Raw genomic sequence first — 24,795 nt, 5'->3', positions numbered from 1 at the left:
TGGGAAGAATAAGATATGCTGTTTTTTTTTGTTTTTTTTTTTTAATAGGATTGTTGGTTTGGTAGAGAAATTTGGAAAATTGTGACTTTTTAAGCAAAAAATAAGTCATTGAAAGATAAGAAGTTGTCACTGAATAAAAGAGGAGAGCAAGAGGCATCATGAAAAACAGCAGTAAATTATATGAGGATATAATAGGGACACTGAAAAACTGCTATATTGGAATTGCCCATATCTAATTATAGGGAGGAGAGGCACACTAATGTGGCTACAAGGGATCAGAAAACCTTCCTGGGTAGTGACTACAATACAGACCAGGAAAACAGTGACCACATCTCTCTCTGGATCATACCACCTTAGAAGCACTAAAAACTCACGACACATCAACAATGGCATCAGCAGCAGAAACAATAACAACAGCAGCAATAACACCATCACCACACACACACACACACACACACACACACACACACACACACAAACACACGAATACACACCTTTGAAATTTTAGACAGTCCCATTTCACCTCACCCCTGACAGAGAAGCAGGGCCCAGTTGTAACATTAAAAGTGAAAAAATAGGTTGAAAAATACTAGAAAATACAATAAGATATTGAAGAAAACAACCTCTTAAAAATAGAATTGGATAAATTAAAAAAAAGAGATAGAAAACTGATGAAAAATCTTTTAAAAACAGAATTGATCAAAAGGAAAAAGAGGTACAAAAGCTAAATAAAGAAAAAATATTATTCAAAAACTAGAATTGAGCAAGTTGAAGCTAATAATTCCACGAAGTATCAAGAAACAATAAAACAAAGTCAAATGAATGAAAAAAAAAGTGAAATTTCTCATTAGGAAAACAATTGACCTAGAAAATAGATTGAGGAGAGATAATATTAGAATTGTTGTACTACCTGAAAATTATCACTTTAAAAAAGAGCTTAGACATCATATTTCATGAAATTATGATGGAAAAGTACTATCAATATTTTAGAACCAGAGAATAAAACAGAAATTGAAAAAATCTACCACATATCTCCTGAAAGAGATCTTAAAATGAAAAACTCCCTGAAATATTATAATCAAATTCAGAGTTCCTATGCCAAAGAGAAAATATTGTAAGTAGTTAGAAAGAAATCATTCAATTATCATGAATCCACAGTCAGGATCACATAATATTGAATAGCTACTACATTAAAGGAGTAGAAGAGAATATAATATTCTGAAAGGCAAAGGATTTAGGAATATAATCAAGACTAACCTTCCCAGTGAAAATGAATATGTTGAGGAGAGTAAGAAGATTGGAAGGAAAGATTGCATGTGGCCAGATTTTAAAGGAGCCAGATTTTAAAAGCTAAGCAGAAGATTTTATATGTTATTGATCCTGGAGCTAACAGAAAGTCACTAGAGTTTATTCAGTGTATGGGATAATGATGACACAGTCAGACTCATGGTTTTGGAAGGTTACTTTGACAAGTGAATACAGGAATGGACAAAGACTAGAGGTACAGAGATCAAGAAGGCAGCTATTTTATATAGTAGCCCAAGTTTGAAGTGATGAGGGCTTGTTCTAATATAGTGATAGGGTCAGAGAAAAAAAAAAAAGACATACAAAAATTGTTATCATATTAGGATGGACAGAATTTGACAACTAATTGGATACAGGAAGTATATCCATGTCAGAGACCTATAAGTAAGTGCTATGGTTATTGAGTCTGTATAACCACAATATTCAAAACTTACTGTAACACATATGGATGGTGTAGAACTGGCTCATGGGGGATCTGTGTTTTCTTGGTGTTGTTTGGCCAAAATTAGCACAAGCAGCAGAATATTGATGCTACTTTGTTGTATCTCAGCTTCAAAGGCTTCATTAAATGCACAATTATCTGCAAACAAAAATCATATGCCAAAACTCCCTCCACTTTAGATTTGGCTTGTAACCTTTTCAGGTTGAAGAATTTACCATGAGTTTGTAGCTGATTCCATATTTGTACTCTTTGAAGATGTCTGACAACATGGCTAAAAACATCATGCTAAAAAGCATGGAAGCAAGCACACAGCCTTCATTCACTCTATTAGTGACTGAGAAAGCTCAACAATATTGCTCATTGTCCAGAATCTGGGCAAGCATGCTATCATGAAAGGACATATAATACTTAAATAAACTTCTATAGGCAACCAAATATTGACATAATTTTCCATAAGTTCTCACAACTGACAATATCAAAGGCATTGGTCAGAGCTACAAATATTGTATACAGACCTCTCTCTGTTCTCCCCCTGGAATTTTCCCTGGAGTTGTCAGATTGTAAACATCGTATCTACTGTTCCTTAGTTTCTTCTGAAGTCACATTGGCTCTCAAATAGACAAACTTTTTCTAAGTGTAGAGATAGCCTATTAAGGAGAACTCTGACAAGAATCATGTCAGCCATGACTAAGAGAAAGGAACCCCCTCTCCCATCCCCAACCCTGTGATTGTCACAGGACAATCTATTCCATTTAATTTTAGAAAGATGAATAATGGAAGCATTCTTGAACTCCTGGGGCATAACTTTCCCTTGCCATATAATCTGGAAACTTTCAGATAACTTTTATATGAGCCCACCTTGTAAATGTCAGCACCTGGTGCTTTACTATATGAAAGTTAGCCTAATGACATTCAAAACCCCTTCTTCAGTAGGAACTTCAGCTAGGGAATGATTGATTTCAATTCAAAGTAAATGGTCGATAGCTTCAGCATTGATTGATGGTCTGTTGAAAACACTATGGAAGTCTTCTGCCCATCTGTATGGAATCATGTCCTAATCACTAATCAGTGTGGCACTATCGACACTGAGTAGTTGAGATGCCCCATAGGTTTTTGGCCGATAAATAGTCTTCAATGCATCATAAAAATGCTTTGGATTTTTATAATCAGCATAAAACTGAATTTCATCTGCCTTTTTACTGAACCAAGAATCTTGCATCTCTTTAAATTTCTAAGTTTCAACTGTACTCTCCTTTTAATGGAAATGAATGCTGCCTTCTAAGAGATGGATGAATTATCCATGTTTATGTTCATATATAAAAGGAGGGGGAGATATCAAGACACATTTGAAAGAGTATATACTTAGATTCATAGGATTTGAATTTGAACAATAGCTCAGCTACTTATTGCCTTTGTAACCTTGGGCAAACTCTTTAAACTCTCTGAGCTTTATTTCTCTCATTTGTAAAAAGAAATGCATCTGAACTGGATGATCTTTAATATCTCTCCTAACTGAAATCTAGAAGTATTTTTCACTTTGATGATATCTTAAGTCCTTTCCAACTCCAAATCACATAATCAAAAGGATCATAACAACAGAAAGGTGATACCATGACATATAAGTGAATAGACTTAAGTAAGGGAGAACTGTGCAAATTTACCTGCCTCACTTTCCCCTCCAGGACCATCTGGGTCCAGTGACCAAATATCATCAAGAAGACTGGAGATAGCCTTTTTAAGCTAAGATCTTCAACAGGTTTCTGTTTGATTGAGGCTGCACCCATTCAGTGATTAATGATAGATAGCAATTGAGGCAAAAAAAAAAATCTCTTCTTTCACCTAGCCCAAAAATAAATAGATAGATAGATAAGTAAGTAAGTAAATAAACCTAGGAGGGAAAGATCCTCAGGGTTTCCCGCCAAAGCAGAAAATCATTAGGAAGTAAAAAGAATGTTTAAAAAAAAAAAAGAGCACCAACAAAACATTTCAAAACCTTTTGGGATTTACTAGATCATAATTTGAAAAGAACAAAAATGTTATTTTCATATTTAAGTCTTTTTTTCTTCCACCTTTTCATTTTTTTCAAAATGCCACAATTTTGTTTATATAGATTGGCAGAATATATGAGTTGAAAAGGCCTTAAGTGTCTCTTTTACAACATCTTTACTAAGTAATCATCAATTTTCTACAAAGAATGAGAACACACAACTTCCCAAATGAGTTCACTCCACTTTTAGACAGATTCCAGTCTTATGACATTTTTCCTTATAACAAGGCTAAATATTCTTCCCCTACAATATCTGCCTCTTATCTTAAGCTCTGTCCACTAAAACCAAGCAGAAAAAGTTTGATCTCTTTTCTACATAATGATCTTTCACATATTTGAAGATCTTCATGAAGTTCTCCCTAAACCCTCTCTGAAGGTAAACAATTCTTTTGGCCAATTTGTTTATGGGACTGTCTTCAGTAATCTTCTCAATCTTTTTATTTTCTTCTGGATGTTTGTCTGAGTTTCCTAAAATATTGCTCCCAAAAATGAACACAATACAGATGTGACCTAACTTAAGAAGAATATAGGAGAATTATTATACTAGATATCATACCAATCTTAATGTGGCCTAAAATAATATTAGGTTTGGGGTTTCCAGACATTAATATTGACTAATAGTGAAGTTGAAGTCCAATACTACCATTAGATCTTTTTCACAGGAACTGTTATTTAGCCAAAACCCTTTCCCTTTGCATAATATATTGAAATATTTTAAACCATAAATACATATATTTCCTATTAAATTTCATCTGTTTCAATTAATCTCATTGCCATGACTTGTTAAGATATATCTGGATATGTTTTCAGTTAACCAATATATTACCAAACTTCATAGCATGGACAGTACCAAGGACATTTCTCTGGTATACTTCATGAAAGAACACCTTCTTAATTGATGTCAATCTATTTAAGAATTATGTTTTTGGGTATGATGGTTCCATTAATACTAAAGTCACTAGCATATATTACCTTCTTACCAGTAACTCTACTTCTCAGTAACAAGGCTAGCTAAAATGAGTATCTTTGACAAATACTTCAATGAAATCTTTCTGTCATGTCCTTAGCACTCCTCTGATCTACCAGAACAGTTTTCCTGGGGGGAGTGGGGGAAGAGCAGAGGTAACGACATTATACTGACATGACCTGTTTTTAAAGAAGCTATGCTGGCTTTTAATGATTATCTTATTCTCTTTTCTAAATGTTCACAAACCTTCTCTTTAATAATGCATCTTAGAATGTTGCTTGGAATAGAAATGTGATTTGATTCTCCTCTTCCCCAACCTGCTTTTATTTCTTTAAATTTGTGATGATATTTGCAATTCTCTGACTAAAACCATTAGAACTGAGCTGGGTCTTCTGTTTCAAAGAAAAAAAAAAGGAAGAAAATATACAAGAAATCTCAAAATTCATAGCAGCAGATAGTTGTACATACTTCAAAGTCCTTGAGGGCAACATTATGTTATAGAACAGAATGGATGTTGATAATGATCATGCTGAATCATATAGAAAATGTGAAAGTTTTTTCTGTGTATTCTGTTTATGAAGACAAGGCAGCATGTGACAGATTTAAGATCTGCATTTAAGCAAGTAGAATAATACAAGTTGTATATTATTAGTATAGTTTTATTATTTAGAAAACTCCATTATATAGCTGCTTTTCCAGAATTTAAATGAGAGATTATTTTGGTATTCTGAAGCAGCTATGATTTCATCAAGTAAGAAATTAACAGACACTGACTAAGCACCTAGTATGTGCCAAGCACTGGTAGGTATATGGAATGCAAAGAATACAATGGAACAGTTTTTGCTTTAAAAAAACGTCTGTTCTGTGGTATCATGTATATTTTTTTCACTAGTATATATAGCAATTCCTCCAAGCCTTCTTATACTGCAGAATTTCTATATTTTTTCATAGATTCTCCATAAAGAATTTATTTAACATGCTGAAAACCCTTTTCTGTTTTTGCTTTTTAGGTTAAACTTTTCTTAGTAGTCTGTTTTACTATACTTTAATGACATATATTTTATGTTTTATGGCTTTTTTCCTTGTTAATATTTTTGCCTTGGAATATAAACTCCTAAAGTGAAATTGTTCATTTCAAAGTTATTTCTAACATAATTTCATATTTCAGAAGGAAATTCATTACTTATTTTTAACAATGTACATTTCAAATTGAAGCTATAAATGTCTGTAACAATGGAAGCAGATACAGAACAGAGTATTTGCAAAGGTGCTTAGGATGAAGGAACTTCCTTGTAAATGTTACTGAGAACTAGGCTTTATATCTACTTTAAAGTGTTAATAATTGCAGAAAGTATCAATCTATTTAATGTGAGGCAATGTAAAAGACCATTAATTTATAATGTATCCATTAGGAATTCATATTTGGATTATATATGTGGACATTCTGCATTGTTTGGTCATAATTCCTATCTTCATAGAAACAATTTTTCTAATAATTTCTAAATAATATTTGTACTATAGGAAAAATATCATTTCAACTGGACCCACAAGAATTCTTGTAATTTAGATTCCATCAATCCTGGTTAGTATTGTTCCTTCAGAATCTCAATCATGTTAATTGATCATAAACAGGATAGATTTTTATTGGAAATAAGGAAGACCTGGGAGTTCAAATAACACTTACTAAAATTTATGACATTCTTTCTGTGACATGCAATAGACATGTTCATACTGTTCACAGGGAAATGCAATAAAAATCCTTAATATGGAAGTTTCTTAAATTGTTAGTCATAACCTCATATGAAGTTACATAATTAAATGTGAGGGTTAGGAAATTTTGATTTATTAGTAGTAAATGTTTGATTTGTATACCTATTTTGTATATCTATATGCCCAGGGTCACATAAAAATTTCTCAGGTGAAAAGAGATCATGAAAGGAAAAAGTTTAGGAAACCACTCTTTATATAAGTGTATTCATTCATGGAAATGGAAGACCTAATCACTTTATAGAGATGTTTATATTTATCCAGGAGGCACTGAGTCATTTCACAGAATCAAGGTTCTTCATGTTTTAAGGTTAACTTAGCAAATGAACCAGACTTTCTTAAATAATTCTCCATATTAAAAAAAAGAGAGAAAAAAAAAAATTTTTTTCTTGACTATATCTTGGCTGTGTGAATCATATCAAGCTATTTAGCCTCTAGATAACTAACATTCTAGACTCTAAGTTACAGCAGATGCTGACTGCTCTGGTAGAGAAATTTTCCTTATTTGAAAGTTCTCTGTATCAGTGACACTATAGGTTTGATTCCTTTCCCTGTCCCTGTCCCAGCTGTGTGTTTTCTTTGCTACAGGGGATTTCCATTGGAGGATCTGACCAATGCAGATGTGTAAATCTCCAACTTTTAGGGTTAGAAAGTTCCCTAGAATACTGGGGGAAGTTAAATCTGTTTTCTAGGGTCACATAGCCAATAAGTCAGAAGTTATGCCTTGAATCCAGGTTTTCTTGACTCTGATGTCAATTCTCTTTTCACATTTGATCCTGCCTCTTCACCTTCTACCTAGGAGAAATAAAATAAGCACTTCCTTAAAAAAGCAACAAGAAAAAAAAAAAAAAAACAACTCTGCTAGATAAAAACTACAGTTGCAAAATAGGTGTTAATTATTATATGTTTAGCACCTGTACATGTTAGTATGAAAAATTAAGAGCATATACTTTTCTCAAGAAGTTGACTTACAATACGACTACAGATACTGGCTATATTGTAGATTTGTTTAAATTGTATAAATTAAATTATTTCCGATGATAGTATTATCCTTTAGCTATATTAGCCTCTAACAATTGGTATGCAACCTTTCACAGCTCTAGAGCTGCTTTGTCACTCATCAGTATTGTAGAGAAGCATAAATAATCATTGTGTGACATTTTGACATGAGTTTGCATTCTGACATTGACAGAATATGTGAGGACATTTCATCAGCAGCCAACTCCTGTCTTATAGAATGCAAGGAAATGATTCTGTCCACTGGTTATTAGAACTGGGTTTTTGAACTCTCATTTTCCCATCTATTTTTCTTTCATTTAGCTTTTCTGAGTACTACATTCTTATTCTCTGGCTTATCATAAAGTGAACTTCCTCCTGAAAGACACTTCTGTTCACACACACAGCAAGGCAATTCATTATTTATTTGATACTTTTATAGAAGATTTTTCAATCTTTCTTTGTACCTTTCATTTCACTCAAAATAAAGCAAAAGCAAACAAGAAATCTAAAAGCTCAAAGATATGCTTTAGGCTAGATCTTCAATGCAAAGTTAATATCCAAACAGTTGCTATTAAAAGTCCTTTTGGCCCATTTGGATTAGTAACAAAGAAAGAAATTCTCTCATCTTGGTCTACTCTGAAATTCATTTAAGTTGTGCAGAGAGAACAGGATTCATAATCACTAGATTAACAGTTAGATGAGGAAAGGTTGGAAAAGGACAGGGAGAAGGGAATTATTTCATTATTTTAATTGTTTCTGGAGTTACAAGCAGCATGTGTCAGAGGGATAAAAATATCTATAAATTTCCTATATACTAATCATATTTTATTTTTTTTGTTCAGATGAATTTTTGAAAATATTTACTGTCCATTCATTGAACTCTGAATGAAAATGAATAAAAAATAAGCTATCAATATTGGTAACTGGGAGAAGGTGATATTTAAGGAATATCTGACACTTAAATATTTTTCACCATTTTAAGAAACAATAACAAAAACACAACTTAAATTTCCAGATCCTGACAGTCTAATTATAGGGAAAGGATTTTGGAATCTCAAGCAATGAAGAGAGTATGTTTTTACTGCATTTCTGTAAAGGAAAAGTCACTGGGAGTCCTCCATGATTAGAGAATTTAGGGGTTGGAATCTTCTAAAATGTATATAAAACACGAGCTTAGAATCCATTTGACATTCTTCATAGGCTTTTTGGAAATTGATCATCTCATTCAATATCAGAAGGCAAGATCCTCTCATTTAAATGCCCAGAATTACAACTCATCAAATGCAATCTTTTCCCTCTTTGTCACTCCTGCCACAGGGGCTTAAGTTTAATATCTACTACTGACACATATGAAATAGAAAGGCACCAGTGTACACGTCTGTTTTATTATATTCAGGGCCCCGAATCTTAAAATATGTACTTTTTTCTTTGAAAAAATTTTCCATAGTATTTTATTTTCCAAATATATATAAAGATAGTTTTCAACATTTGTTTTTGCAAGATTTTGTGTTCCAAATTTTTCTCCTTCCCTACCTTTTCTCTTCCCCAGAATAGCAAGTAATCCGATATAAATTAAATATGTGCAATCCTTTTAAACAAAATATATACATTTTTAAAGTTACTATGAAAAACTGCTTCAGAAAAAAATTATTAAGCAGGCAGTTTTTAAAAATATACTAAATAGATGTGACATTATTAAGGAAAGTCCTTAAGACATTTAAGGATTTTACAATTCAAAGGTCATGGTTCTCCTCCCTTAAGTTCACTTATTTATGGTTGTGTAGGTTGTTGAAATGGTTTAACTTTTTCCAATCCCCATTATCCATGGCATGATTAAAAACTTTCCCCTTGAAAGAAAATGGTTAGAAATAGTACAATTATCAAATAGCTGTCCACTTATGTGTAATGCTCTCATGGGCACTGTACTATTCATAAATATTCTAACTAATCTATGATTTCATTGATGTGCACTTTTATTTAAACAGTATAAATTATAAGCCATCCATACCTGGTTGTCTTGTGCAATTCTTTGTGTCATTTTATAAGGCCACCATAAAGGGTCTATCCTATATGCTGGGATCTCATAGGTCTGACCATGTCACTTCTTTGCTCAAGAAGCTTCAATGCCTTTTTAGGAAAAAACACAAACTCTTAAGTTGAACATTTAAAGCTTTTTATAATCAGTTTCTAATCTATATGTTACTTCCCTCAATGTACTATCTCCCATTTTTGAGCCTTCTCACAAGCAATCTCCAATTTTTAGAATTCTCTTCCTCCTCACTTTTGAGTCTTGGAATCTTGAGTTTCTTTCTTTCCTTCTTTTAAACTTTTAAAATAGTATTTTGTTTTTTTAGTTATATATAAGATGGTTTTCAACATTCATTTTTCTAAAATTCTGAATTCCAAATTTTTTCTTCCTTCTTTCTTTACCTCCTCCTTCCCAAGAAAGCAAACAATCTGATATACATAATACATGTACAATAATTTTAAACATTTCCATATTTATCATGTTGTGAAAGAAAAATCAGAACAAAAGGAAAAAATAACATGAGAAAGAAGAAGCAACAAAAAAGGTAAAAAAAGTGCTTTGATGTGCATTCCGTGTCCATAGTTTTCTTTTTGTTCACAGATGGCATTTTCCATTCTGTCTATTGGAATGGTCTTGGAATATCATGTTGCTGAATAAGTTGATCAGAGATGATCATTACATAATGTTGCTGTTATTTCGTACAATGTTTTCCTAGTTCTATTTACTTCATTCAGCATCAGTTCATGAAAGTCTTTGCAAGCTTTTCTGAAATCAGCCATTGAGCTTCTTTCAAGATTCAAATGACACATCCAAAAATATTCTTTCTTGATATCCTAAGTTACTAGCACTTTCACCATGGAAAGAATTACTTGATGCTTAATTTGTGTATATTTAATACTTTCTTCTATGAGTACATTTTATTTATTATCACTAGAATATAATTTAAGTTGGGATACAGCTTCGTTTTTTTCTTTGTATTTTCAATACCCAGCTTAGTGACTAGCATTGCTTACAATGTAACTTACAAATCTTGTTGAACTGAGTTTATTCTTTTACTTTACTTCATATAGAATATATACTAATGGAGCACAGACTTCACCTGCCATTGTTGTACTTTGATCTTGCTGTGTGATAACTGGCCCATTTTTAAAATGATCATATGTTTCTTTATGAAATACTTTAGGGTACTTTTGCTATATAATTGCATATTTGTAATGTGTTACAAAGTGATCATACCCATTGTATGGACAGCTAGATGGTACAGTGAATAGATCGGGCCCAAAGTCAGTTTAACTTCTTGAATTCAAATGTGATCTGAGACACTTAATAGCTGTGTGGTCCTGGACAAATAACTTCATCCTATTTGCCTTAGTTTTTTTCATCTGTAAAATGAGCTAGACAAGGAAATGGCAAACTACTATAGTACCTTTACCAAGAAAATCCAAAATGGGGTCACAAACAATTAGATATGACTGAACGATAACAACATGCTCATCATGTGACTTTTCACTGGTCTATTCATATTTTTATCTTTGTCAATCTTTTGGAGGACAGTTTTTCAGGAATTGCAGTCATGGAAGTACCAATTCTAAGCACTGGAAGGAAATTGGTGTTAACAAATTAGATGATTATTTTAAGAAGATGCTTGAGTTACTAAATAATTTATAATTTTCTATAGGCAATGCAGCCTTAACTTCTGTAAATTCTGAGTCTAGCTCATTGTAGATTTGTAGTGTCTGTCCAAGTTATATATACTAATATGTAATAAAAGTTTGTTCAATATTCCACCTTCCTACATTAATTATTTTTTTCTGTGTAGTTAGGCCTTTGAGTAGGTATATCATTTCAGAGTTCCTGCAATGTTCTAGAATTTAATTAATTTTATTTATTTAATTTATTTAATCAGTACATCATCTGTAAATGGAAACATTAGGAGAACAAGATCATCTATAATTATTCTTAATTAAAAGTCCATGAACTTAAAATTTTTGATAACTATATTTTAATAATCATAGTTATTTACTACATTCTTTGTAGTCTTATGAATTTTACCACATGTATTTAAAAACATTATTCTGAGATAGCAAGTCCCTAACTTTAGCAGACCAAAGGAGTCCATGATAGAAAAAAGTTAAGAATCCTCAGTCGCTAGAGAATTATTTTTTCGTGTTGTGCTGAACTTCTTCCTTGCTGCTGGTTAATATCTTTGGCTAAAAAAAAAGAAGTGGAAGAGTGATGGTGAAATATATACCAGATGCATGGGAATTAAAGATTAAAAACTTTAGGGAAGTAGTTGGAGTTAAGAACTCCATTTGGACATTTGTACTCTGAGATAAAGGAAGGAATATTGACATGAAAGTGGTATTCATTTAATCTGCTAAAGATTTCAAAATGCTATTTTATGTAACATTTTATGTAATATTTATACTTAATACATAGTTATATTTATTAATAAAGACCCTTTCATCAGATGCAAATTTTGAAATGCTGCAACTTTTTAATGCTTTCAGAAGAAAAGGTCCTGATCTTTTATTGAAATAGGAAAGACATTTTGAGATTCTTTGTTCAAGCTAATTCAGTAACCAATTATTAAGTAACTTTCATAAGATAGGCACTGTACTCTGAAAAAAAATTAAAAATAATTCTTGCCCTCAATGAGTTCTACATTCTACTGTTATTCATTAATGAAGCCCTGACAACAAACATGAAAAAACATTATTCGATATAAGTGATTTTCTTTGCGCTAGAAGCTTACTTCTTGTTATACATTTATCCATTTTTAAAGGACTTATAAGGCTTGATTCTAAGTTATCAAAAGCTTTGAGAGTTGAAAACAAACAGATTATGGATAGTGACATTTTTGCTTTTCCCTGAATCCTTTGGAAGAGGCCACAGTTTGGAGCTGAGATTAAAGATGGAATCGGATTAATTATCTGTTCTGGTAAGAAAATGAATCTTTTTCCCAAATCTGAGCACTCATACCCCAAACAGTTTTTTTTTTTTTCTCTACAGAGGAAATAACCAATGTTCTTTTACAGGAGAGTAAAAATGGCAAACTATGCTGTTTCCCCATACTACATACAGAAAGTTCTTAGGGTTTCTTCCCTAAGTGGTAAGGAACAAATAGTTACAAAACCCAAGGCAAGTGCCCCAGATAAAACAATAAGGATTTAGTTTCCCATGCCTTCTTTTCCTTAACAACAAATTGTTATCCATGTTAGAACAAGGAAGGAGGTGGGTGAGTGAGGATATAAAGCATGCTTTCCTGTCTAGATAATGTGTTAGAGCTCATAGCCAAGATATGTACCATAACTCACTATGACTATCCAGTGAATGGTGAAATAGGTGTACTATAAAGTATATATCATAAAATACTGAAATAATAAAGCAATTACCATTTAAAATTTTTCTATTTGATAATTCTTTAAAGTATGTTTTCGAAGAGCAAAGACTTTTGCTTTGATATTCATTACAATTAGGTAATTAAAGGACCATGAGGGTGACTCTATCACCCTTATTTAATATGAAGCATAAATTCATAGTTTTTCAGTTTTGAAGATGCTGCTATTGATAATGCTATCTGTAAGCTTAGCAAAAAAAGGGACACAGTAGCAGTAATCCTCTGCAGAATCCTGTAAATAACTATTATTTGTGGTTTTGCCTTTTCACATTCTGGGCTAACTGGCTACGAATCAGCCTCCTCCTCCTACCCCTATTTTTTGTTGTTGCACTGTTGGTAGTTTTCCAGAATTATACAGAGCTCTCTGCTCTACTACTGCTTTTGCCTCCCCTCCCCCGCCTTTTTTTTGCTTTTAGTGCTGTACTTCTACTCATCAGAAAGCAATTGTTTTAGTATCCAACAGTCAGTCATTTGTTTTCTACCTGTCCTGGTTCAAAGTGCTGAAAGAATGATTCAATATTTGTAAGCTACCTGTCCTCCAGGTCTCTATTGTGCATGCTGCCACTATTCTCTCTGGTTCATCAGTGAAACCCTTCAAAAAGTTGGATGAGATAGCTACAGCAGGTCAAAGATTCATCCTTATATTAAGGGTAACAGAGCCACACTCTTAACTTCTTCTGGAGTTTAATGCTTTGTTGATCCTGTTTTTATAATTATTCTTTTTCCTTTGTTCTGTGATATTGTTCTGCATTAATTTAGTGATAGCTTTCCATTATATTACAGCTCTGAAAGATTTTGATGAATGTTGGAGGAGGGCTTGGGGAGATGAGAACCTCTTAAGACAGCTTCTATATAACCTCTGCTGCCTTTTGACTTAGTCTATAACATCAGAGTAACTCTTTAAAATGTCTTGTGCTATCTCAGTGACAAGTATATCTCTAGAGCATAGCTATCAGAATATAGACAAGCACAGTAAGAGCACAGTGCTATTATATAATCTTAACAAAAACAATGGTAGTAAACCTTTGGTAGTGAATCCAGCCATTTATCTCTTATCAAAAAAACTTAAATGAACAATATATTTTGTCTTAGAATGTAAGCAATGAAAAGTTCCCTGTTGTCTTCTTGTGTCTGTCATACTAGTGTTTCAGTATGTGTACACACACACACATATACATACATTCACACACATATATTGTTTGAATACAATTTACAGATGAGAAGGGATAAAAAGGAGTACTCTATACATTTTGGATATATACCCTTTTGGATAAATCAGTCAAATTAATATCTTTTATATTTACATTGCTATGACTCTATTACTTCCCAAATTGATTCTCTTATTTGTCTGCCCCCTTTTTAAATTTTTATTTTTATAGAAGCAGAAAAAGAGATAAAAATGTTACTTTCCTTAAATCCTTTTCCTCAGTACTATACCCCTCTACTTTCTTATGTCAGTTGAGCCGTCCCATTTACCCAGCTTTTCTTAAAGGGAATGAATCAACATCTAGAATACTGAATTCTTTCATAGTATAGCAATTGTTGATAGGTGAAGTTGGGAATCTTTATAGACCTAGTACGGTTCTCCTAAAGCCCCTCTGCCTCATGCACCTCGGAGTTCTTACAGCCCTAGCTCTTGCTTCCTTATCTCATAAACTGTTGTTTTCTACATAAAGGGACCTCTGCTGTTAATGATGGAGCAACACAACTAGCCATCATTTTTGAGTTAGAGCCATAGTTATTATAACCACAGAGTGCAATGCTTTTCCTTCAGACTAGCAGTACTTGTTTGCTGGGGTGGTTTCTAGCTGATGGGGCAAAGAAGGAGACTTAGCTGGTTTGGGCAAACAGATTTTGAGACGCTACTGATGCCAGGGGCTTGCCTTTTCTTGTGCTGCGAGACACTGCAGGCTCAACTCCGGAGCGGAGGTGCAATTCAGGCTGTTGGAACAGTGGGGGAAGGCTGGGACAGGCGGGGCTAGCTGAGCTCTGCAGCTGATCACACGCACCAACACCACACTCCCACAGACCCTCTGCTCCTTCCTCTTTTTTTTCCTCTTTCTTTCTTACACACACACACACACACACACACACACACACACACGCACACACACACACACGTGTTAAAGGGTAAAGGGTAGGTTGGAGGAGAAGGGTAAATCTTACTCTGAAGAGTAAACAGTCGAACAGCATTCCCCTTTGACCTCAAAGTCTGATCGCCAGCTCCCAGCTTTAACCTCCTAGCTGAGAAATCACCACGATTTGCTAGGAAAAAGGGGTGGGCGGGGGGGGGGGGGTAGGAGGAGAGAATCGGTGAAACCAGGAGCTCAGTTCTCAAGTCCCGCTGTGCCCAGCTCACCAGGATTCCTTTGAGAGGGGAGGGAAGAGGGGAGGGGGGAGGAAGGGGCTCTTTGGTACGCACTGGAGCAAGCTAGCTATGGGGGAGCTGCATTGGCACCCGACTTGGTAAACCAGGAAAAGTGGGGGCGAGGATGAAAACAACCTAGGAGTAAGAGAGGCTCTTGTGAAGGGAAGCCACTGCCGCTGCTGCTGCTTTCTTCCCCCTCTTAAACACCCTCCCCCCTCACATTGGCGTTCCCTCTCCCAGATCTGGGCGCTTGGTACTGCCAGTCCCGTCTTCTCTTCGCAGGGGGCAGCCCGTGTGCCACTCTTGGGTCCAGCCGAAGAGCTTTGACTGTGTAGTGAAAGCCTGACCGGACGTCGAATTGGGGGTAGTCTCGGATTTGCCAACGAGAGGGGGACTGCTCTGCTTTATCTTCTGAGACCGAAGGAAGGGGGGCGTTTTACTGGGTGTTGCACCATAACGGGTCAGATATGCCTTTGTATCCAATTTTGGCGGAAGGATAGCAGAGTGGAGGGTAACAGTGAGACTGACACGGGCTGTAGGGGAAGAGGGAGGCTTTGGGGGGAGGGGGGAGGGTCCAGGGAGGTAGTTCAGCCCTTAGCAGCTCAGCTAATTTGCAGGTGGAGAAGGAATAGGTTTTTGTTTTTGTTTTTTAATGTTTTGTTTTTATTGCAACTTGTGGGTGCAACTGAAGGGAGGGAGAAGTGAAGAAAAGAGGTGGAAGGTAAGGGGAAATGAAGAGGAAATAAGGGAGAAAAGAGCTTTAATGGTACAAAGGTAAATACTGGGCTTTCTGTTCTTGTATGCATTTCTCCTGCTGTTAAGTGTGGGAGAACAATTCCCCCTCCCCCCTTTAGGACTCAAATCAGAAAGAAGAAATTTGTCCCAGGGGAGGTTCCAAGCCGTCGTACCTGAAGAGGAAAGGAAGAGGGAGGAGGGGGGGAACTGAGAGACTTAGGATACCTGCTTGGGTGTCCTCCCTCCTCCCTTTCCTCTCCGTTTGCTTCTCCTCTCGTTTCCTACCCACCCCTCCCCCTTGTTGGTATTGGTTTGCAGCGCTTCGCTCCTGCGCCTCCTTCCTTTTTGAATCTGGCCCGCTCCCTCGTATTATGTCTGCGCTCCGCAGGAAATTTGGGGACGATTACCAGGTAGTGACCACCTCGTCCAGCAGTGCGGGCTTGCAGGGCCAGGGACCCCAACAGCAGCAGCAGCAGCAGCAGCAGCAGCTGGTCCCCAGGAAGAAGCGGCAGCGGTTTGTGGACAAGAACGGGAGGTGCAATGTGCAGCACGGCAACCTGGGCAGTGAAACTAGCCGCTACCTCTCCGACCTCTTCACCACCCTGGTGGACCTCAAGTGGCGCTGGAACCTGTTCATTTTCATCCTCACTTACACCGTGGCGTGGCTCTTTATGGCGTCCATGTGGTGGGTGATCGCCTACACCCGGGGAGACCTGAACAAAGCCCACGTCGGCAACTACACGCCCTGTGTGGCCAATGTCTACAACTTCCCCTCTGCTTTTCTCTTCTTCATCGAGACTGAAGCCACCATAGGTTACGGTTACCGCTACATCACCGACAAGTGCCCTGAGGGAATCATCCTCTTCCTCTTCCAGTCGATCTTAGGTTCCATCGTGGACGCCTTTCTGATCGGCTGCATGTTCATTAAGATGTCCCAGCCCAAGAAGCGGGCGGAGACCCTTATGTTCAGCGAGCACTCGGTGATCTCTATGAGAGACGGGAAGCTGACTCTCATGTTCAGAGTGGGCAACCTGCGAAACAGCCATATGGTCTCCGCTCAAATCCGCTGCAAGCTGCTCAAAGTAAGTGAGATACTCTCCCACTCTTGCTGAATCCTCACCTTCATACTCACCCTTACCCTAATTCCTTGGCAAGGAGGACCTTAGCTTTCCCCTACAAGTCTTACTTCAAGTTCGCTATCCCAACAGGTAAACTCACTTTGTGTCCTAGGAAAGCTAGTGCAGGCGCCCGATTCATTTCACATTTCGCCGTTTCTCACACCTTTAGTTAAATTCATCAGTTTGGGAGGATGTATCCTAGTTTGAAATAATAATACTTTATCTGAGCATCTTTTGGTCCCCTTTTCCGAAACTCAGAGGCAATTGTATGCTTGGTTTGTTGTTTGTTTTCTTTTCCTTTTTAATTGGTTTCCTTCACAACACTTTAGATTTGTTTTCTATACCTTGTCCCACTAAATTTGAGTTGTTAAACTGGCCACAGCTTTTAGTTTTGAAAAACTGGTGTTGGTATCACTTTTATTTGGGGCTGGCATTTTCCCTTAAAAAAGAAGAAAAAAAAATCTTTTGATCTTCTTTTCCTAGAAGGGAGGACGGGAGAGGGTGGTGGAGAGGAACAACTAAGCAAAAATAAACAAAAAACCCCCCAAAACAACAACAAAAAAGTCTCCTTTCCCCTCTACCTGAACCTGTTAGCTTTTTCCAGTCTCTATTTTAAGTTTTAGAAGTTCTTTCAGAGTAAAATTGAAAGACTTTTTTGAAACTTTGACTACCCACCTCCTATCAGTGCCTCTGTAAAGTAGATTTTAAATTGAGTGTTTCCATGAAGCTTTGCCAATTACAATTTGTAGTTGAAGCTTTTATTTATCGATTAAAGAAGCTTCCTAACATCAGCATCTTAAATGACTAAAATAAATTGCCTATGGAGTGATTATGATTATGCCCATTTTGTCTTTAGAGGGCACTAGAGCAAACAAGAGACACAGCTGTCCTTTTATGGCAGTCGCCCAATTAAGGTCTGGAACACTAGAATTCAAATCAATTTAATCTGTGTGAGTGATTTTAAATTCATTGTTTCCAAAAGGTAGTTTTCAGATATAATAAAGTTGAAAAAAATTAGTTGAACCTCGGTGTAATAGTTAATTAAAAAAAGATGGTTAGCTGAAGCCAGTTTCAGAATTAAATGTAATAAAATAAAATATATTAATCACTTAATTTGAATATTTGCCTCTACAGATTAAACACTCACCTTATCTTAAGGAGACATTGTTTTCCCTAAGCCTCTCTAAATTTTTATCAAAAAGTTCACCTAGTGAACATTGAAAAGATTTTTAGTCATTTTAATTGTAATATGTAAAAGTCATATCTTATGTGTTGCTCATTAATCTGGGCTGCAATTCAGGATGTGCTTCTCAGCTTGTCCATATTTTTAAAGGACCTGGAAATTTTGTTTTATTGATTCTTGCTTGAATAAGTGAGCCATTTCTTGTGGCTTTTGAATCTTTTTATTTTATTATAATTGTAACTTGGTTTGACATATGTATGTGGATAATATAAACATTTATATTAATACATTTATTTATCTTCATACACCCTCAAAAATAATCATAGATAGTCCCTTAGTCCCTTGAGTGGCCATCTCCTCCAATTCCTTCGCTTTATGTACTGTGTGATAAGGTAATTCCCAGGCAGAAAATAGAACTCTTATATTAAAGAATTGCAGAGAAGAGTCTTGTTACACTGGATAAAAGTGAATAATGTTTAACGTATTTGTCTTTTAGGCAATAATTTTGTTTTCTGTGCCACCTAAATCTTCCTTACAGTAGTTGAAGCACAGTTCTATCTTATCTGGGCCTCACTGAAACGAAAAACGTGTATTAAACATTTATGCACATTTCCCAGTTTTATTCAAATGATTTCATTTAAACATTTTGTAAAAAAAACAAATTACTGATAAAATGATTATAAGAAAGGGATTTGGAACATTACTGTAAATAAATGTATAAGTTTTTTAAAAGTAAACAATACACTGAAATCTGTATATGGTCAGTTTATTGCTTATTTCTGCTTCCTCAGGTAGAAGTGTGTTCTTTTTTGAAGTGCATCTGAGATCTTAGGCAACTCTACTTTAGATCACCAAGTTTTATAATACAGTAGCAGTGCCTTGTTTGAGGACCTAATTTTTAAGAATTTTTACAACTTGGAACAAGGTGCTGTATAAATACAAGGTCATATAATTCAGTGGTTAAAATTTCTTATGCCATTTTCTTTTTATATCCTTTTGATTGTTGAGATGCTGAAGAATGGAGAGATATGTTATGCAGAAAAAGGGGAAAAATTTATATAGGGGATGAAGTTTTAGCAGAATTATGGGAAGAATGTTTACTAAAATGGTGACCAATGGCAGCATTTCACCCAGCCAAAATAATAGCAGTTTATTTGAGGTCAAGGTTTACTGTAATTGCCCTAATTTAAATGCAATTTGAAAATTTTAAATTAGTCTTATATTTTATTAAAATGGGATAACATTTCTCTCTCAGAACTGAAAGTGGACTTGTGCTTTAATAAGTAGTTGTCAGTTTTTGGACTAATTTTCTCAAAGTTGTACTGGAAATGACCTTTAAGGACTTAACTGCATTTTAAAAATATACCATACTAAATGTTTAAACTTATGATTTAGGTCAAATTTTGTTTCTATAAAGATTCAAGCAGTGAATTGTGGTTTAAATATAACCCAAAGTTATTTCAAAGTTTATAGCCAACTTTGAATCTCTATATTTGGAAATGTGTATTAGTTTACACTTTGAAGAGAAAAGATGCAGATTCTAAAGACGAGAAAGCAAAAAAATATATATATTTTTGTGATAAATATATATCCTTGATTTTACCTAAACCAAACCACTTTCTTCTTTATAATTTTGTTATTTGCTAAATGCCTGGTTCTGTTTTGGGAATTGATCCTGTTGTAGAGAATTTTAGAATTCAGAGAAGAAAAACCCCAACTATAAAAAGATTTTTATCTTTGCCAGCTGGAAATTTTTCCTTGGCCTTCCCTGGTTCTTTATGGAAGCTAATTTCAACTCCTTTTCCTTTTTTTTTTTTTTTTTTTTTGGTCTGTTTCTTTTTTCACTTGTCCCAAAAGTGTCTTAATTTATCTGAAGAATAAAAATGCATTCTCTACCCCTTTCAAATGTAGATCTTTCATTTAATTATCTGGATCATTCTATTTTACTATATCTGAAAATCATCTGCTAAGGGGAAAAACTATTTTACTCTAATCCATAGGATTTTCTACACTTTCATCCCTTTCCAGTTGCCCTAGAATAACATGGTTGATTTTTACTTCTAGCAGAAGGCAAGGTCCAAAACTATATCAACCGAATTTAGCCAGTCACTGGAAGTTATGAAAAGGGGTTATTCTGATGAAGGGAATAAAGGAAGAAAAGTGCACCTATGCAGTGATAAGTAATTGGACCATGATATTTTTGTGTTGAAACTAAAGAACCTCATATGATCCCCTAGTCAAATCTCTTAAGAGCAAGGCAACACCTTGGGCTATTATTTTTAATGGTTGTTGCATTATTAATGATTATCAGAAGAATAATTTCAGTGCCCTTCTTTGGTAACTTGTTTCAGCATTTAGCAAATGTACTTTTTGAAAGTCATTCATTGTATCTTACTTTAAAAGATGGAAGGGACTTTGGAAGTCACCTAGTCTATCTTGTAATGTTACAGTTGGAAAAAAAAAACTGAAACCCACCAAGGTTAAGTCATTTTTAGAGTCACAAAGATAATAATAAGCTCAGATCCTTTAACTCTAGAGGCAGAGCTTTATTTTATTATAATATAGAAATCTAAAACAGTATCAAGTCAATTTCAGTTTAATTATATCAGTAGTATTTCTATATCATGCACCTTCTTTTATGATTCTAACATCATGCTAGTTTGAAATAATTTCTAACTCATTCAGTTTATCTGTTCCTGGTTATCTTAATGTTCTTTACTTCATAAAAGGGCTTTTATTTTTTGTCCTTAAACACATTTTCTTCAGTAGATCACAAATAGGATCTTTCTCTCTTTCTTTTAATATGCTGAGAGAATTTAACTCAATTTTAGATTGGTTTACCATACCTGGGTATCATCATTCAAATTATCAGTAAAAGTATTGTTTAATGATCAAGGACCCTGGGAAAGGGGGTTAGTAATGATCTGATCTTGAATTATCCAATAAGTTATATTATCTACATGAAGTAGATTGGTTCTTATGTGATCAGGATTCATTTTCATTACCTCTACATGTGTGCATGAGAAAGCAAGATTTTACTTTTTAAATTGAAGAGTTTTGTTTTGTTTTGTTTTTAAACAGTAAGCTTTTCAAAAGTAGATATTAGGAAGACAAGACCTTGTAATCCTAGCATAAAGTCTGAGCTAAAAAAAGGGAAATAAAGATCCCTACCTCCACAAAAAGAGCTAAAAATGAAAGGCGAAAAAAGGAAAGAAAAGAAAAAAGCATAAATTAAGCAGCAGGAGTGGAAATGTATTTAGTCAGCAGCAGGGTGATGTGGTAAGAGAGAAAGAAAACCTACTCTTCTTGATATTTTTTTAAAAAGATAATCTAGGTTGTTTTCTCTGAAATTTCATGTGACCTTTGGAGTCATAATACATGGTATATGTTTTCAAGTATATGGAGATAAGATATAAAGTACAGATTATTTGTTGAGGTCAATACACTAATTAATTAAATTAATTAATTGAAATTAATATGTCTTTATCTTTGATGAGACATAAAATATTTCCTTACAGTAGTAACTAGGTTAAAGATATAATAGAAAATATATGTATGACATTCTTAGTATAAACAGATAAATGACATACAGAACCATATAATGCCATGCACATTTATGTTCTAATGAATAAAATAATATACTTCAAATTTTTTCCTAGTTTATTTTCTTCTTGGTGCTATCCTAGTTCCATGTCTACTTTCAGCCTTATTGGTATATTACTTATTTATTCTTATCTTAGTTCTTGCCCTATTATATTTCATTCTTTATTTCTAACGATTGCTCATAATTAAAATCCCAGCCCAAAGTAGCTCCTTTTCGCTCCTTACCTGAGCTTCTCCTTGAACCTATTAAATGTTTTAAGGATGGAAAAGTATAATGACAAATGAAAGAGTAGGAAGTCCTCTCTCCCTAGGCCACTCATTATGACAGAGTTATTGCCATGAGGAAGAATATACACATAACAAAAAAGATGAAGGGATCTGTTCTTGACATTTTTTATAGAGGAGGAAGAATAGTAGTAACTAGATTAAAGATATAGTATAGCAGTTATAGATGAGAAATGGAGAAATGGGTGGTTGGAAGGCAGCACATTTCTAATTTACCTTACATTATATCGAATGTACATTAAATTGACAAATTAATTTTTGTTGGAGATCTTTACAAATAGCAATAATGTATTTTAGATATATCATTATTGGCAAAAGCTGAGTAACCTGACCTCTTAGATGAACAGACACTATGACAGAGAGTAGTCTTGCAGATAAAGCATGGTTTGATTCATTGTTCTGTGGTTCCCAGAAGAAAAGCACAAACAGGAAAGGATGAGGCATATTTCCCTCCAATTTTGTTGTTTTCCCTTTAGTACTTACTCGACATCTTTTAAGTTTTGTTTCTAAAATGAAGAGTTAAGCAAGGTTATCTTTAGAGTTGGCCTCTCAACATTTTCTTTATCTTTGGTGCCTTCGTTTTTGCCCCGATAGAAACAAGGGTTTGGTGGCATGAATTTACCTATATGTTGTTTTGTTGCTCCTTTGAAAATTTAAAGTGTTGCTGTAGTTTATATCTGTGTTCATTGCAACTTAATTTTGATTACATAAAAAAGTGATGCTAAATTAATACTGACACATCGACCCACACATAAAATAAAATGTGGGTATCCCTGTAAATAGGTGGCGATAATTTTTAATTGGAAAATTAAAGAAATCATAACTAAAGGTCACTTTTAAGGACTTCTATTTAAAACCCTAAAGAATTCAATTTTCATTATCCCTGGTAATTTGTACAGTTATTCTTGATGGATACAATCTAATTATTGTCATAGTCATTCCTAATCTGTGACAATAAAATAACCTTAATTTTTAAGAAGTTAGTATTTTCTTCTCTGTTTACATAATCTGTCTGCAAACATATCACTGGGAATGAACATTTGTAAAGAAAATTCATGTGGTATGTTGGCAGGAGCCAAAGTATAATGGAAAAAGCATTGAAGGCATGGGTTCAGGTCTTAGAGGCAAGGATATCTACTTAGGCCACCTCAAATCATCACCTTTCTGGACTCAGCTTCTTATACCATTTGAGGAAAGCTCTGATCCTAATTTAATTCTGAGATTTCTTCCAGACTTAATATTTTATGATTTATAATCCTATGTGAGCCAGTTACTATATTGATTTTTAATTAATTGAATATTTTTATAAAGTCTTAGAACTTGCAAGGTCACAAATTTCTATCTTAACTCTTCTCTTTCAGTCTCGTACTGAATCCACATGCCTTTAGGTGATCAATTAAGTGAAAAAAACCTAGTTATTTAACATTGAAAATTCTAAATTTTCTAACTTTTCAACCATTTTACATTTATCATTATAATCTTGAAGTACACAAAAATATAAACATTCAGTTTTAAATTCTACTTTTCTTTTCAAATTGGGAAGTCAGTAAAGCTACAACAAATAAGATAATATAGCCCAGCAAAAAATCAATGACATCTTTATTATAAGAATTAAAATAGCATACATAAGAGAGTAGAAATTAGCATTAACATCAACTAAAATCAGTTTATTTGGAATGGTTTTGTTTAGATCAGTACAAAAATTAATATGTGATTGAATATTAATACAAATAAATTCATAGTGGTAGAAATTATTTTTATCCTCATGCAAAAGTTCTATATCATAAAGTTATCATAAAAACAAAATCATCTTATTCTCCTCCTTTCTTAGTATGAATCTTAATAAGCTTGATTATCTTAATAAATTATTCTTAATAAGCTTGACTTTCTCTACAAATAACAAAATAAAAAGAAGAGACTAATCTTATACTAAGCTTATTTGACAGCCTGATAAGAAGAGAGGAAATAACCAAACTAAAAATAAGATATGACTGCATTTGAAAATAATAGATGTATAAAATGATGACTGATAAAGAAAAGGTTAAATGAGCAGAACATTGCACTAAGTACTTGAGATACAAGATTTTTTAAATGCTAGAATCCTTATCTTCAAAGATGAGGAATGGAAAATAAGAAAAATAAGATATGCATATGAGTAAGAGACAAGATAGAATGTGATGAACACCGAGGAAAAGTGTTAAAACAATAAAAAAATTTAAAATAACAAAAGCAATCATGACCACAAGAGGGATTACTTTCAGTTGGGGGCTATTTACTTCCCCCATATGATGGATCTTGAAACAAAAGAGGGATTTCAGCAAGTGGGATATGAGGCATGCAACATGATGTACATAAAAGCATAGAAGCAAGATAAACCAGGACAAAAATCAGGATAATTCATGAATATAGAATGAATAATGAGAGGGAAAACCTCCTGCTTTGGAGTCAGAAGGCCTGGATTCAAATCCTATCTTTGATCTTTTTGTGACCATAATGTGTCATTTAACTTCCATTGATCTTACTTATCTATAAAATAGGGGATTGGAT

General features: G+C 34.3%; 1 protein-coding gene across 3 annotated transcripts in view; it reads left to right on the top strand.

Annotated features, from left to right (window-relative positions):
• Positions 1-15,235: 15,235 nt before the first annotated feature.
• Positions 15,236-24,795, top strand: part of KCNJ3 (potassium inwardly rectifying channel subfamily J member 3) — a 217,698-nt gene continuing 208,138 nt past the window's right edge. The window contains exon 1 of one of the 3 annotated variants that reach the window (XM_051986371.1): positions 15,236-17,141. In XM_051986371.1, the coding sequence (XP_051842331.1) occupies positions 16,431-17,141 (711 nt within the window). In that variant the 5' untranslated portion in view covers positions 15,236-16,430. The remainder of the gene's footprint in view (positions 17,142-24,795) is intronic. The other 2 variants (XM_051986370.1, XM_051986369.1) reach the window with 2 other exon arrangements.

Source organism: Antechinus flavipes, chromosome 3 (assembly GCF_016432865.1).
Source record: "Antechinus flavipes isolate AdamAnt ecotype Samford, QLD, Australia chromosome 3, AdamAnt_v2, whole genome shotgun sequence".
NCBI lineage: Eukaryota > Metazoa > Chordata > Mammalia > Dasyuromorphia > Dasyuridae > Antechinus > Antechinus flavipes.
Note: the sequence above shows the minus strand (reverse complement) of the source record. Positions and strands in the feature narration are given on the sequence as shown.